Genomic DNA, 16,230 nt, shown 5'->3' with positions numbered 1-16,230 from the left:
ATGACAAAAAAAAAAAAAGAGCAGCTGCTGAGGCTGCTTATGTACAATCAAAAACCTCATGGGATTTGGTTCCTTGGTTTGGAAATTACAGGGTCATGGTTTCATGGGACATCCCAGTTAATTGGCCTAAAAACATGTTTAGTGCTTCTGTTCTGACTCCTAGTTCGTTGCATAGTGTCTGGGATCTTAAAAGCTTGCAAGCGGCCATTCAAGGCACAATAATTGTTCTCTATTCACCTGGAGCAACAGAGGAAGAAGGAGAGTCAGGAATAGGAGGAAGACACAGAATGCGTGGCTAATTGCTTCCATGAACAACTGCCTCCTTTGCTATTAGACCAGAAAAAATGGGTGGTCCTTGGCTACCATTACTGAACATTTTGATCAAAGATTCTACAGAAGAATGCTGATCAAAAGAGGGGAGATGCAAAAGAGATTTTAAAATTCTCATGAACTCCAGACTTCTTGGAGCCATAAAGGTTGGATGAACCCTTGGAACTATTGCTCCGAGGTAGTCTTCAAACCTTAAACCAAAAGTACTCTCTGAAGTCTTCTTAAAACCAAACAATAATTTAGCTTAAGTAGTAAAAAATGTCTGCCTTGAGCATTATGCTCTTTTAAGAACTATCTATGTGGGATCATGCTGATAACAACAACTCGAAAGTTTAGATAGAAACCTTAGGGGGCAGTGAATTTATGTTAATGGAGGAGCAACAACTCAGAAGAGAGGGTGAGAATGGTTGCACAATTCAAAGAATGTAATCAATGTCACTAGATGGTTTCCGTAGACACTGCAGAATTGGTGTATGTTTTAGTGTGTATATTCTCGACAACAATAACAAGATAAATACAATTTAAAAAATACATGAAAAAAATATCGAGGGAGGTTCAGGGAATCAAAACGGGGGCAGGGAGACAGAATTGGGCAGGTCAAACCCTTTGATCCTCTTTCCCCAAGGTGTGAGTTGTCACCCTCCAAATCATTCTCAGCTACAACGTCACTACGTATCTTGGAGAAGGAAGAGCATAGATATGGTAACCACAAAGTCTATTTATGAAACAATAAACTATTGTTTGAAAAAAGAATCACTGTAACTATTTTGTGTAGACATTACCTTCTTCATCTATTTAACAAGTATTTGAGAGCCTATATGTCCTAGACGCAGTATGGATTATACCTCAACATAGAGAAATCAAAAATCCTCACAACAGGTCCAATAAGCAATATCATGATAAAGAGGGAAAAGATTGAAATTGTCAAGGATTTCATTTTACTTGGATTCACAATCAACACCCATAGAAGCATCAGTCAAGAAATCAAAAGATGCACTGCACTGGGCAAATCTGCTGCAAAAGACCTTGTTCAAAGTATTAAAGAAGACTAAGGTGCACTGGACCGAACCCACGGTGTTTTCAATCGCCTCTTATGCATGTGAAAGCTGGACTATGAATAAAGAAGAATGAAGAAGAATTGGCACCTTTGAATTGTGGTGTTGGCGAAGAACATCAAATATACCATGGACTGCCAAAAGAATGAACAAATTTGTCTTGGAAGAAGTACAACCAGAATGCTCCTTAGAAGCAGGAATGGCGAGACTACATCTCATGTACTTTGGACGTGTTGTCAGGAAGGATCAGTTCCTGGAGAAGGACATCATGCTTGGTAAAGCAGAGGGTCAGCCAAAAAAAAAAAAAAAAGTCCATCAAGGAGATGGACTGACATAGTGACTGCAACAATGGGCTTAAGCATGACGATTGTGAGGATGGCACAGGACCGGGCAGTGTTTTGTTCTGTTGCACACAGGGTTGCTATGAGTCGGGACCAACCTGATGGCACCTAACAACAACAACGACATGTGCTAGATGGGGTCAGCCGTGGTAGAGTTCTCACTTTCCATACTGGAGACCCAGGTTCAACTCCCAACCAGTTCATCTCAAGCGCAGCCACCACCCATCTGTCTGTGGGGGCTTACGTGTTGCTGTGACACAGAAGAGATCTCAGTGGAGACTCCAGACTAAGATGGACCGGAAAGAAAGATCTAGTGATCTACTCCTGAAGAATCAGCCAATGGAAACCCTGTGGATCACAACGGTCTGAACCACGGTGCATGGGGTCTCTACTACTCAACGATGGCCGCTAACAACAGCAACGATAATGTGCTCGATGGGTTCCCGGATGATGCAAATGGTTAATGTCTCCCACTGCTAATTTAAACGCTGGAGGTTCAAGTCCACCCAGACACTTGAAGAAAGGCCTGGCAGTCTACTTCTGAAAAATCAGCTATTGAAAACCCCCTGGAGCATAGTACTACTCTAACACACATGGAGCTGTTACAAGTTGGAACTGACTGAATGACAACTGGTTTTATGTGCTAGATATGCTAATTGCTAGTGACGGGGAATGGGTGAGACAAACAGGGTTTGTGCCCTTACGGAACCTACACTCCAATGGGGGATAAAAACAAATAACAAAGAGAATCCCAGGGAGTACAGTTCTACTCTGACACACATGGGATCATCACGAGTTGAAGATGACTTGATGGTAACTGGTTTTACACAGTGCTCGACAGTTTATAAAGTACAGTAGGGCACCACTGCATTCATGATCACTGCTGCTACGTCCTAATAATGAGCCGACATTCCCTCCACATTAAAGGATAAAAAGGTCCACATTTATTGAGTGCTCACCATTAGGTCCATTTCATAGGTGAGAAGCGGGGGCACTGGGAGGCTCCATGATGGGCCCAGAGTCACCTGCTCTGTACAGAAAAGGGCTGGGACTCGCACCCAGACCTGCTTGCCTTCAGACCTGCATCTCTGTGCCCGCTCACGTTCCACACACTGAACTATGTAATGACTGCAGGTTTCTGTTGCAGTATACTATATTGTGCTGAAAATATCTTGCATCCTTATTTAGTTGAGAATTTTCATTTCCATGCTTAAGACCAGGAGAATGTAAACTTTTCGTGTTTACAGCCCTTCAGTTCAGTTATTCTGGTGTGATATTTACAGGCTGACAGTAAAATCAACTGGGATGAGGAGAAGCCGAGGGTACTTAACCTTCCCTGTAGGCAACACGCTGGAGAAAATCACCAACATAAGGCCTCAGCGAAGAAGGCCAAAGTTCAACACTGCTGACTTAACTGCTTAATTAGATAGCTTTCAGAAACCTGCCACCTCCTCAAAGGTCGGCTGCTGTGACAGCTGCGTGGCTATGTCCTGGGAGAGCGAGGCTGCATGCTGCATATGATTAGCCAAGGGACCTGTAACATCTTGGTAAGGACGTTCTTTGGCCCCATTCCTTGATTGGCTGATGTATTGCCATGAGGTAGATGAGAAAGGAGAACAAATACAACAGCCGACTACGAGAATAGTTGGCTTTTTCTTCCATAAGACACATAAAGCATTGGGTATGAGGCAGGCCAGGTCTGGAAGGCACAGTCCGAAAGGGATCTCTACCTTAGCATCAACGGACAGACTCTCCCCATCATTCCTGTTTGGTGGTAACACAGTCAGCGGTGGGCTAGGTTCCATTCATGTTGAAATTACAAAGAGCCTTGGTTGCTTATTAAGCATGCGTTAATGAGCATGTGTATCGGTAAGTGTGTGACCCTCCCCTGTCCTCATCGCTCTTCCTTGGGAGCTGCAGCTCCTCCTCCGTGAGATCCTGGCCACAGGGCAGAGGATGGCCCCCGGCCTGGCCCTGGTTTCCGAGCTCAGGGTTAATTGCCGTTGCCGTCAGGGCAATTCTGACTCTTAGAGTACAGATGAGCGGTTTTTCAATTTGAGAACTCATCTTCCTAACAACCCTAAACCAAAAAAAAATAAAATAAAATAAAACCCCAGAACAGCTGCCATCAAGTGGACTCTGATTCATGGTGAGCCCACGTGTGTCAGGGTAGAACTGTGCTCCATAGGATTTTTGATGGCTGATTTTTCAGAAGTAGATCACCAGGCCTTTCTTCCAAGGTGCCTCTGGGTAGACTTGAGCCTCCAGCCTCTCAGTTAGCAGCCCAGCACGTTAACCGTTTGCACAGCTCAGGGACTCCTCTAACAACCCTAGGCTTCCTTTATTAAGGAGAACCTGAAACCTGAGTAAAGTGCCTTGCTCTGGAGGTGCTGGGCCGAGAGGGGATTTGGCTGTAGGACTTTGACATTACTCATTGTCACATGCCAGCGGCCGTGTGGGGGTACATGATGGCAGCAGGACTCTGCAAACATGGAGCTCCAACAGCTCCTAAAATAAACACACCATACACACAATTCGTCTTCCAGAGGGCAGCCCAAGGGTCTCCAGGTACCATGGGTGGTCAGGGCCCACTGACCTGGCCACTTCCTGGGCTGGAAGCCAAAGTGTCCACTGCTACAGTGGTTTCAGGCTGGCTAGAAGAGGGGTTAGTGCCACCATGTTGAGCATGCTTGGGAAGACGGGGGCCACTCACCATTTGCAGGACATCAGAGGAGACCATCTGCATGCAGCACATGGCAGTGGCCAAGGCACACACAATGGTGGAGAGGACGTTGAGGGCACACACGCTGAAGAGGAGGTCCTGTGAGGGAAGAGGGAGAAGGTTAGCCTCAGCTTGGCGCCTGCTGGTGGAATCTTTAGCGCTCTGTCAAGGTCCAGAATGAATACAGCCAATGGTCCTCCCTTCATGGAAGATCTGTGTTCTGTTTCTTTCATAATCAAAACTGACCCTTAATACATATGTATTTGTCCATGCTTTTACAATTCTGATCAAATTAGCTTTAGATGCTAAGGGATGCATTTTACAATGTTGAGAATGATTAGGTAGTCAATAACATGTCTAAGAAAAACTGGAAATGGCCACCATGTAAGTAGCTGGGTAATTTTCACCCATTGCAGGGTGCAAATCGAAATTTTGAGCAGTATTTAACAAAATGCCAAATTCTAAATGAAACTTGATTTTGAGATAATTCTAGACTCACATGGAGTTCTAAGAAATTATGCGGAGAGGCCCCGCATAGCCTTTACCCAGTTTCTCTCAATGGTAACATTTTGCAAAACTATAGCACAGTATCACCACTGGGACATTGACACTGATGCCAGTCAAGACAAAGGACACTACATCACCATAAGGACCCCTCATGTTTCCCTTTTATAGCCACATCCACAAAGGACATTCCATCACCATAAGGACCCCTTGTGTTTCCCTTTTATAGCCACATCCACAAAGAACATTCCATCACCATAAGGACACCTTGTGTTTCCCTTTTATAGCCACATCCACCTCACTCTCCCTGCTCCACCCTCATCTAACCCTGTCATCTATTAGATGGCTCCCCATTTCTGTCATTTCAAGAATGGTATATAAATAGATTCATCTAGTATGTAATCTTTCAATTTTTTTTTTCACTCAGCATGATTCTCTCAGGGTTCATCCAAGTTGTTGAGTGTATCAGTAGCTCATTCCTTTTTACTGCTCAGTAGTATTACATCCCTGGTGCTGTAGTGGTTAAGAGCTATGGCTGCTAACCAAAAGGTCAGCAGTTCGAATCCAACAGGCACTCCTTGGAAACTCTACGGGGCAGTCCTGCTCTGTCCTACAGGGTCGTTATGAGTCAGAATTGACTCAATGGCATGGGTTCATTTTGTTTTTTTGTTTTTGGTTTAGTGTTGCGTGGTTTCGATGCACCAGAGTTTAACCATTAACCAGTTGAAGAACTTCTGGGTTGTCTCCAGTTTTGGGCTATTACAAATAAAGCTACTATGAACATTTTGTGTATAGGTAGGTCTTTGTATGAACATAAGTCTCAGTTTTTCTGGAACACAGTACAATTGCTGGGTCATATGCTAGTTGCATGTTTAATTTTTATAAGAAACTGCCAAATTATTTTCCAGAGTGCCCGTACCATTTCACACGTCCAACAGTGATGAGTAAGTGATCCAATTTCTCCACATCCTTGCTTGCATTTGGTGTTGTCATTATTTTTTATTTTTGCCGTTTTGATAGGAGTTAGTGATAGCTCATTGTGGTTTAAATTTGCATTTTACTATGGCTAATGATGTTTGTCTTAGTTTCTGGGGCTTCCATAACAAAATACCACAAAGTGAGTGGCTTCAAACATACAGAAATTAATTTTTTCACAGTGCTGGAGGCCAGAAGTCCAAATTCAGGGTATTGACAGGGCCATATGATGTACCGATTCTAGGGTGAGAGCCTTCCTTCTCTCTTTCAGCTGAAAACCAGAAAAAAAAACCAAACCTGTTGCTGTTGAGTCAATTCCAATGCATAGAATATGTGAAGAACTTTCAAAACTCAACCGTAAAAATACAAACGATCTAACTAAAATATGGGCAAACACATGAACAGGTAATTCACCAAAGAAGATATACAGATGGCATATCTTGGGTGTTTCTTGGTGTTTTGGGCTTGTAAACAGATCCTCGCACGGTGTCTTCTCTCTATGTGACTCTGTTTTTGTGCCTGTTCTTCTTTTTAAAAATAAGCCACCCAGAAGGGATTAAGACTAGGACCCACCCTACTCCAGGATGACCTCGTTTGACTTAACGGATAAAAGAAAAGCCCTTTTTCTTCAAACAATGTACATTCACAGGTACAGGGGTTAGGATTTCAATATATCTTTTGGGGAGACACAATTCGATCCGTAACAATATTGCACAGTCTTTTCAGGTTCTTATTTGCCATCTGTATATCTTCTTTGGTGAATTACCTGTTCATGTGTTTGCCCATTTTTTAGTTAGATCGTTTGTATTTTTACCGTTGAATTTTGAAAGTTCTTCACATATTCTATGCATTGGAATTGACTCCACAGCAACAAGTTTTTTTTTTTTTTTTTTGGTTTCACGTATTCTAAATACTAATCCTTTGTTAGATATGTGGTTTGTAAATTTCCACCCCTCAGACTGTAGCTTGCTTTTTCATCCTCTTCACATGAGTTTTTACGGAGTAAAAGTTTTTAATTTTGATGAGGTCCAATTTATAAGTTTTTGTTTTTATGGATCATGCTTTTGGTGTCAAGTCTAAGAACTCTTTGTCTAGCCCTGGGTCCTAAAGATTTTCTCCTATGATTATTTTCTAAAACTTTTTTTAAAAAGTAGTTTTACATTCAGAACTGTGATCCATTTTTAGTTAATTTTTGTATAGAGTGTGAGATTTAGATTGAGGTAATTTTTTGTGTTTTTAATTTCAGTTTCCACATGTTCATAATTACCATATATAAATGTGATTGATTTTTGTATGTTTATCTTTTATCCTGCAACCTTGCTGAACTCACTAGTTCTAGTAATCTTTTTTTTTTTTTTTTCTGTAGCTATCTTGGGAGCTACTCTGTAGACAATCATGCCATCTACAAATGTTTTATTTCTTCCTTACTGATTCGTATGCCCTGTATTCCTTTTTCTTGCCTTATTGCACTGACTAGAACTTTGGATATTATGTTGAAAAAGAGTGGTGAGAGCAGACATCCTTTCCTTGTTTCCCATCTTAGAGGGTCACTTCATGGAGTTTAAACTGTCCAAATGCAATTCATTCCTCTTGAGGATTTTTTTTAAATTGTGCTTTAAGTGAAAGTCTACAGCCCAAGTGAATCTCTCATTCAAAAATTTATACACATATTGTTTTGTGACATTGATTGCAATCCCCACAATGTGACCGCACGCTCTCCCCTTCCACTCTGGGTTCCCTGAGTCCATTTGTCCAGCTCCTGTCCCTTCTTGCTCTCTCATCCTGCTCCTAGAGAGAAACTGCCTATTTGGTCTTGTATATTTGATTGAACCAAGAAGCACGTTCTTCCCCGTGCCTCTTGAGGGAATTCATTCTCAAACCCATGATAGAAATAGGAAAACAAAAAAAATTCACAAAAGCAACCAAAGATTTAGAATATTCCCTTCAATTCAATCTTATTCATATATGTGTATAAAATACACAAAACCTATTTTTTAAAAAATGCAAAAACCTATCAGGAAAGATAGGTCTTTCACCAGAAAGATCACAGTATTAATGAGCTTAATTTCAGTTATCTATTCAAGGGGTTGTGCTCCATAGGGTTTTCACTGGCTAATTCCCAGAAACAGGTCTCCAGGCCTTTTTTCCTAAAAGAAAGGATAGCAGGAGCTCAACTCACTAACTTTGGACTTGTCACCAGGAAAGACCAATCACTAGAAAAGGACATCAAGTTTGGTAGAGGGCCAAAGAAAATGAAAGAAACCCTAAATGAGATGCACTGACACAACGGCTGCCACAATGGACTCAAACATATCAGTGATCATGAAAGCGACGCGGGACTGGGCAACATTTCGTTCTGTTATACGCACGGTCGCCAAGAGTTGGAGCTGACTCGATGGCAACTAACAACATTAAACCTGTTGCCGTGGAGCCAATTCCGACTCATAGCGCCCCTATAGGACAGAGTAGAGCTGCTCCATATGGTTTCCAAGGAGTGGCTTGTGGATTCAAACTGTTCACCTTTTGGTTGGCAGCTGAGCTCTTAACCATTGCACCACCAGGGCCCCAACATTTAACAACATTAAACCCACTAAAAACCCACCGCAAAGGGGATGTCAAATCCTCAAGAGGAAGTGGGAATTGCTGACTTCATTCACATCACTGTAGCTGGGAACTGGGATGTGTCCAAGCAACTGTCTAGTCTAGGACCATTACCAGGGCTTCCCCATGTATATACAAACCCATGTCTGAACAATTCTAATCTGCAATAGCCTCCTTTAGAAAAGTTCCTCATTCTCCTGTAAGTTGCCTGTTACTAGAGAAGTCATTAGAATCTGCTCGTTTGTTTCCCAGCCCACTGCGTGGAATAGCCAAATGGATGTGACTATGATAACACTGCAGAGGGGAATGTTAACCACCAGTGTTCACCTTTCCAAGGTTACACAGCCCAGTGCAAACATGAAGACAGAAAAACGAGTCTTGCTTTTAAGATTTCTCAGGAAGAACTGAAGCAGTACTCAGAACAATGTGGGAATAGGTACTGTTTTCAGCCCTGTGTGAGCACCAGGCACTGTAGTCTCTACTCCTTTTAGGTGGTTCTATGCCCAGACCCAAACCATTTCTTTCTTTTTTTTTTTTGGTCTTTTTTTAAATTGTGCTTTAGGTGAAAGTTTACAGCTCAAGTTAATTTCTCATTAAAAAATATTTACACATATTGTTTTGTAACATTGGTTGCAATCCCCACAATGTGACAGCACACTCCCCCTTTCCAGTTCCGGTTCCCTGTGTCCATTCGACCAGTTCCTGTCCCTTCCTGCCTTTTCATCCTGCTTTCGGACAGGAGATGCCCATTTGGTCTTGTGTATCTGATTGAACTAATTAGCACACTCATCACATGTATTATTTTTTGTTTTACAGTCCTATCTAATCTTTGTCTGAAGAGTGGGCTTCGGGAATGGTTTCAGTTCTAGGTTAACAGTGTGTCCAGGTGACATAGTTTCAGGGGTTCCTCCAGTCTCTGTCAGATCACTGAGTCTGGTCTTCTTACATGAATTTGAGTTGTTTTCTACATTTCTCTCCTGCCCTGTCCAGGACTCTCCGTTGTATTCCCTGTCATGGCAGTCAACGGTAGTCAAGCCATTTCTTCACATGCGCGCGCTGATCAGCATTCAATCAAATACTCTGAAGATCCCAGTGTTCTCTCTTGGTGAGGCTCTCTCCTCCCTGGCACTCTATCCTGAGAATCTAGGTCTCTAGGTCTTGGTCTCTTTTGGCCTCTCAGCTCTGTCTCCTCCACTCAGGGATCCCCGAGCTCCCCTTTCCTTCACTGTGACCTGGAAGCTTTCTCCAGGAAGGAAGCTCAGGCAATTGTTGGGCTCACCACATTTGTTTGCCATCTCTCAGGAACCACTGTCCTCTGTTGCCTGATATTCAGTGACTTCATGTAGTCTGTGTTTTGGTTGTTTCAGGAGGTAAAATTCAGTCTCTGTAACTCCTCCATCTTGGCCAGAAGCTCTTGGAGGCTTTTTTTTTTTTTAATTTTTATTATGCTTTAGGTGAAGTTTTACAGAGAAAATTAGTTTCTCATTAAACAATTAATACACACACTGTTTTGTGACACTGATTGCCAACCCCATGATGTGTCAACACCCTCCTCTTCTTGACCTTGGGTTCCCCATTTCCATTCATCCAGCTTTCCTGTCCCAGCCTTCTTGTCCTTGCCCCTGGGCTGATGTGCCCATTTAGTCTTGTATACATGGTTGAGCTACGTGTATTACTGTTTGTTTTATGGGCCTGCCTAATCTTTGGCTGAAGGGTGAGCCTCAGGAGTGACTTCAGTACTGTGTTAAAAGGGTGTCCAGGGGCTACACTCTCAGGGTTTCTCCAGTCTCTCTAAGACCAGTAAGTCTGGTCCCTTTTTGTGAGTCTGAATTTTATTCTACATTTTTCTCCAGCTCTGTCCAGGACCCTCTATTGTGATCCCTGTCAGAGCAGTCGGTGGTGGGAGCCAGGCACCATCCAGTTGTGCTGGACTCAGTCTGCTGGAGGCTGTGATAATTGTGGTCTATTAGTCCTTTGGACTAATCTTTCCCTTGTGTCTTTGGTTTTCTTCACTCTCCTTTGCTCCAGATGGGGTGGGACGAATAGAGTATCTTAGATGGCCATTCTCAGGTTTTGGTTGCTTTTTTCTTTCAATTTTCTAAGTGGTTACAACAGCAGGGCTTAGAAAATTGCTGTAAGCCATCTCTGGCCATCTCAAGTATCCCCCCTACTCCTGAAGCCACTAAAGATTGAGCAGATGGGAGTTCAATCACGGGAGACAAGCAGGCACAGATGGGGCTGGAGAGAAAATAGAGGGCCAGAAGCAAAGGTGTTTGGGTTTTATTTTGTAGATTATGGGAGACCACTGAAGATATGACACAACCTATTTTTTCAAGTGATTGAGAAAGATGCCTTTTGCAGGGTGTACTCAGTGCTCAGTCAACATCTGCTATAGTGAGAGACTGGAGACAGGGAGGTAACAGTGAGACACTACAGCAGAGGGGTTAGACCAGAGCACAGAAAGGAAGCAGGAAGACGGGGAGCCTGAGAGCAACTCTGAGGCCTAAACTGACAGGGCATGGCCATTTACTGGAGCCTGGCTGGGATGAGGGAGAAGATACAGCACCAGTTGATTCCAAGGCATCTCATGGTAAATGGAGCATGAGAACACATCGGCTGTGCTGGGGGACCACAAAAAAGAGTAGTCTTACAAGAAGAGGCACCAATGTAGTCTGAGACATATAGGGGCTGAGTTGCCAGTAGGCCTGTCCCACAGAGCTGTTAGTGAACGGTTGGAAATTTGGGTCTGGACTCACAATAGCGATCAGGACAGGAGGTATGCATTCAGACTCATCCATATGGACTGAAAATGGGCCTTCACCTCAGGGGTACTCTTTTTTTTAAATAATTTTTATTGAGCTTTAAGTGAACGTTTACAAATCAAGTCAGTCTGTCACATAAAAGCTTATATACACCTTACTCCATACTCCCACTTACTCTCCCCTTAATGAGTCAGCCCTCCCAGTCTCTCCTTTCGTGACAATTTTGCCAGTTTCTAACCCTCTCTACCCTCCTATCTCCCCTCCAGACAGGAGATGCCAACACAGTCTCAAGTGTCCACCTGATTCAAGTAGCTCACTCTTCATCAGCATCTCTCTCCAACCCATTGTCCAGTCCGTTCCAGGTCTGATGAGTTGTCTTCGGGAATGGTTCCTGTCCAGGGCCAACAAAAGGTTTGGGGACCATGACCGCCGGGATTCCTCTAGTCTTGGTCAGACCATTAAGTCTGGTCTTTTTATGAGAATTTGGGGTCTGCATCCCACTGTTCTCCTGCTCCCTCAGGGGTTCTCTGTTGTGCTCCCTGTCAGGGCAGTCATCAGTTGTGGCCGGGCACCATCTAGTTCTTCTGGTCTCAGGATGATGTTAAGTCTCTGGTTCCTGTGGCCCTTTCTGTCTCTTGGGCTCATAGTTATTGTGTGACCTTGGTGTTCTTCATTCTCCTTTGATCCAGGTGGGTTGAGACCAATTGATGCATCTTAGATGGCCGCTTGTTAGCATTTAAGACCCCAGATGCCTCATTTCAAAGTGGGATACAGAATGTTCTCATAATAGAATTATTTTGCCAATTGACTTAGAAGTCTCGGGGGTACTCTTGATGTATTTGAGGGGCCCCTATAACTCCTCATCCCCATCTCCAGAGCCACCAGACTTCAAGGGGTAGAAAACTCCAGAGACTCCCTTGAGAAGATGGCATTCCTAGGATGAAGTTACAACTCTCATCTTACAGAAACACCAAACAGTAAGCAGAAAGAGTACGTAAAAATCTTAATTACATATTTTATATATCTCAGGGCAATTCATAATTATAACTAAAATAGTGACATCCTTCAATGATCACAACTAAAAATATAAATAATTCCTTTATTTTGTTCCCCATCTAGAAATTTCAGTTTTATTGACCACGTATTCCATTGTCACCGAAATGAGGCAAACACTGTTTTATGTCTCATGGAGTGTATTCATTTTAAACACAAATAAAAAAGACTTCTTCATCTCTGTCTCCTATTCCTTTAACGCTTGGCTTTTTTCTAGACAACGGCACACCTCCTGGAGCTGTGATGAGGTGTTTCTTCAGAATTCTTTCTGCCTCTACCTCTGTCCTTCGCCAGCTTTTTCAGAGTCCTCTCCACACACCAAAATCCATACTCTGTAAAATCCCTTCACATGGTCATCCAAAGTGGCAGGCGTGAAACAAGGCTTTCATTGTGGATACTGAGTTTTGCTACTGGTCATTTTGCATATTTACTTTTGAAGTTGTTTAACTACAATAAGATAAAGAAAACTGTGGGATATTACACATGAGAAGAAAAATGTTTTAGATACTTAGGCAAACCTATAAATGATGAATTTTTTTTTCCCCTGTGGCACACTATTGTTCCTTATTCAATTTTGTTACTTTGCCCACATTCAGCCTGCTCAGAAATAATATTTCAGTGTATTCAGTTTTAGCTTTTATTTTCTGTATATATTTCATTTCTTAACAATATTGAGATTATATTATTCTGGGATTTTGTTCTGCTATTTTTTGATTGCGGTAAACTATACATAATATTTGCCAATTCACCGATTTTGACATGTATAACTCAGTGACATTGATTACATCTTTCATGTTTTACAGCCATTACCACTGTCCCTTTCCAAATTATTCCACCACCATTAGCAGAAATTCAGTGCTCCCTAAGCAATTATTTACCTTTCCCCCCTCCCTCCAACCCCTGGTAACCACTAATAAACTTTGTTCCCACATATTTTCCTACTTCAGGTAAGTGAGATAATACAGTATTTCTTTTTGTGACTAACTGATTTTACTCACCAATGTTTTCAAGGTTCATCCATGTTATGGCATGTATCAGGACTTCATTTCTCTTATGGCTGAGTAGTATTCCATTGTATGGATATACCTGAGATATATAAAGTATGTTGACGGGCATTTAAGTTGTTTCCACCTTTTGGCTATTGTGATAAAAAAAAAAAATTTTTTTTTTTTTTATAAACATTGGTGTACATGTGTCTGTTTGTATCACTCCCTTCTAATCTCTTGGGTATGTACTTAAAAGTGGAGTTGCTGGGTCCTGTGGTAGCTTATAGGGTCGCTATGAGTCAGAATTGACTTGACGGCAGCGGGTTTGGTTTTTTGGTTTATGGTAGCTCTATGTTTAACCTTTTGAGGAATCACCAAACTTCCACAGCAGCTGTACCATGTTGCATCCCCATCAGCAATGGATGAAGGTTCCAATTTCTCCACACCCTTGCCAGTATCTGTTGTTTTGGGGGGTTTTGATCATAGATATTCTAATTGGAGCAAGGTGGTATCTCATTGTGGGGTTTTAATTTGCATCTCCCTAATGGCTAATGATGTTGAGCGAGCACCTTTTCATGTGCTTGTTGGCCATTTGTATATCCTCTTTAATGAAATGTCTATTCAAGTCTTTTGTCCATTTTTTGACCAGGTTATTTGTCTTTTTGCTGTTAAGTTGTAGAAGTTTGTCCTATATTCTGGATATTAAAACTTTGTCAGATATATGGTTCCCCAAAATTTTCTACCAATCTTTATGTTGTCTCTTCACTTTGTTGACAAAGTCCTTTGAGGAACAAAAGAATAATTTTTATGAGGTCTCATTGATCTATTTTGTCTTTTGTTGCTTGTGCTTTTTGTGTCATATCTAAGAATCCATTGTTAAAAATTAGGTCCTGTAGCAACACTCCTATGTTTTCTTCTAAGAGTTTCATAGTTCTAGTTCTCACACTCAGTCCTTGATCCATATCGAATCAGTTTTTGTATATGGTGTGAGGTATGGATCACCATACCTGCTTCATTCTTTTGCATGTGGAAATTCAGTTTTTCAGCATAATTTATTGAAGAGACAGTTCTTCCACCATTGAATGGATTTAGCACCCCACTGAAAATCAACTGACCATAAATGTACAGGTTTATTTCTGGGCCCTCGATTCTATGCCATTGGTTTATATGTCTATCATTATACCAGTAACAAGTTTTTCTGATTATTGTAGCTTTATAGTATGTTTTGAAATCAGAAAGTGTGGGTCCTCCTACTTTATTCTTCTTCTTCTTCAAGATTATTTTGTCTATTTGGCGTCCCTTGCCCTTCCATATAAATTTGAGCATAGTTTTTTTTGTTTGTTTGTTTCTGCAAAGAAGGCTGTTGGAATTTTGGCGGCAATAGTATTGAATTTATAGATTGCTTTGGGTAGTACTGACATCTTAACTATATTAAGCCTTCCAATCCATGAATATGGAGTGTCCTCTCATTTATTTAGGTCTGCTTTAATTTCTTTTACTAATGTTTATAGTTTTCTGTGTATAAGTCATTCACCTTCTTGGTTAAATTTTTCCTAAATACTTTATTCCTCTAAGATGCTATTGTAAATGGTATGGTTTCTTTAATTTCCTTTTTAGCATGCTCATTGATGATGTATAGGAACTCAAATGATTTTTGTGTGTTGACCTTGTACCCTGACAGCTTGCTGAATTCATTTATTAGCTTTAATAGATTTTGTGGAATTTTGGGGATTTTCTGTAGAGAGAATCATGTCCAAATGATGAATTATTTTTAAAAGTCAATTAAAACAAAGCAAATTCTCTCCAGTCCAAGTAAATTCTGGGTATTAATAACACAATCTAATAGAGAAATGAGGCAGCCATGAGACATTACAAATGAGATATTTCCTTGTCCTTTTCTGAATTTTAAGTTCAGACTGGAAGGAAATGATATGCTTGGTTTCCAAATTTCCAACCAAACACACAGAAAATTTCACCTTCAAATAAAGTAATGCATAAGCAAGGCCATATAAAAACTCTTGTTGGTAGCATGATCAATGAGTATGTGCAAAATCTGTAGCTTTTATTTTCAATAAAATTTTTCTTGAGCAATGAGACACATCTTGGAACGGATCCCAGGCCCTTTAATTTGTCTCTGTAAAAAGCAGCTGTTGCATACAGAGGTCTTTGTGGCTGGCTTGAAAGCTGATCCTATAAAAGGAGCTAAAATTAGACTGTCATTTGGAAAAGGTAAGTGATTCATGGAGGAATCTATGTAAGCTGTAATTTCAAGAAGCTAAAATTGCACTTAGGACTCCTATGAATTTAAGTCAATTTTGACTTTCTGTGGCCACTCAAGTCCCATCAATAACACAAATGCCTCCACAAGAGGACAGGCTTGCTCTTCCACAGCATGTGTTGGTTGTTCGATGGTACTTTTAACTTTGAGCAAGGACCCATACAGGAACACCCACACCTTCCATGGTGGTACAGGGCTGCAGCTTATTTTATCATTCCAAACATGTCTCTGCCCTTGGAAGCAAGATCTGCTAGCCTTTAATTGATGAATGGAATTGCCTATAGTCTGTGAAAACAACTATAATTCATAGACTAATTATTTTCTTGCAGTTCTATCAAGTTTTAAAATCAATAAAACTATTTGCCACTTTTCTGATTTTCAAGGAAGGGTAATCAGGCAAAAATACATTTCTTTGTATGTGTTTATAAGTTTACAAACACACACTTTTTTTTTATTGCACTTTAGACGAAGGTTTCCAGAACAAACTAGCTTCTCATTAAACAGTTAGTACACATATTGTTTTATGCCATTGGTTACCAACCCCATGACATGTCAACACTCTCCCTTCTCAACCTTGGGTTCCCTATTACCAGCTTTCCTGTCCCATCCTGCCTTCTAGTCCT

The 16,230-nt window shown here is 41.3% G+C and overlaps 1 protein-coding gene across 1 annotated transcript in view; it reads right to left on the bottom strand.

The window, feature by feature from the left end:
- ENTREP2 (endosomal transmembrane epsin interactor 2) overlaps positions 1–16,230 on the bottom strand; it is a 591,792-nt gene that overhangs the window by 33,808 nt on the left and 541,754 nt on the right. The window contains exon 5 of the mRNA XM_049906022.1: positions 4,440–4,547. Within this exon, the coding sequence (XP_049761979.1) occupies positions 4,440–4,547 (108 nt within the window). The remainder of the gene's footprint in view (positions 1–4,439; positions 4,548–16,230) is intronic.

This window comes from Elephas maximus, chromosome 13 (genome assembly GCF_024166365.1).
Source record: "Elephas maximus indicus isolate mEleMax1 chromosome 13, mEleMax1 primary haplotype, whole genome shotgun sequence".
NCBI lineage: Eukaryota > Metazoa > Chordata > Mammalia > Proboscidea > Elephantidae > Elephas > Elephas maximus.
Note: the sequence above shows the minus strand (reverse complement) of the source record. Positions and strands in the feature narration are given on the sequence as shown.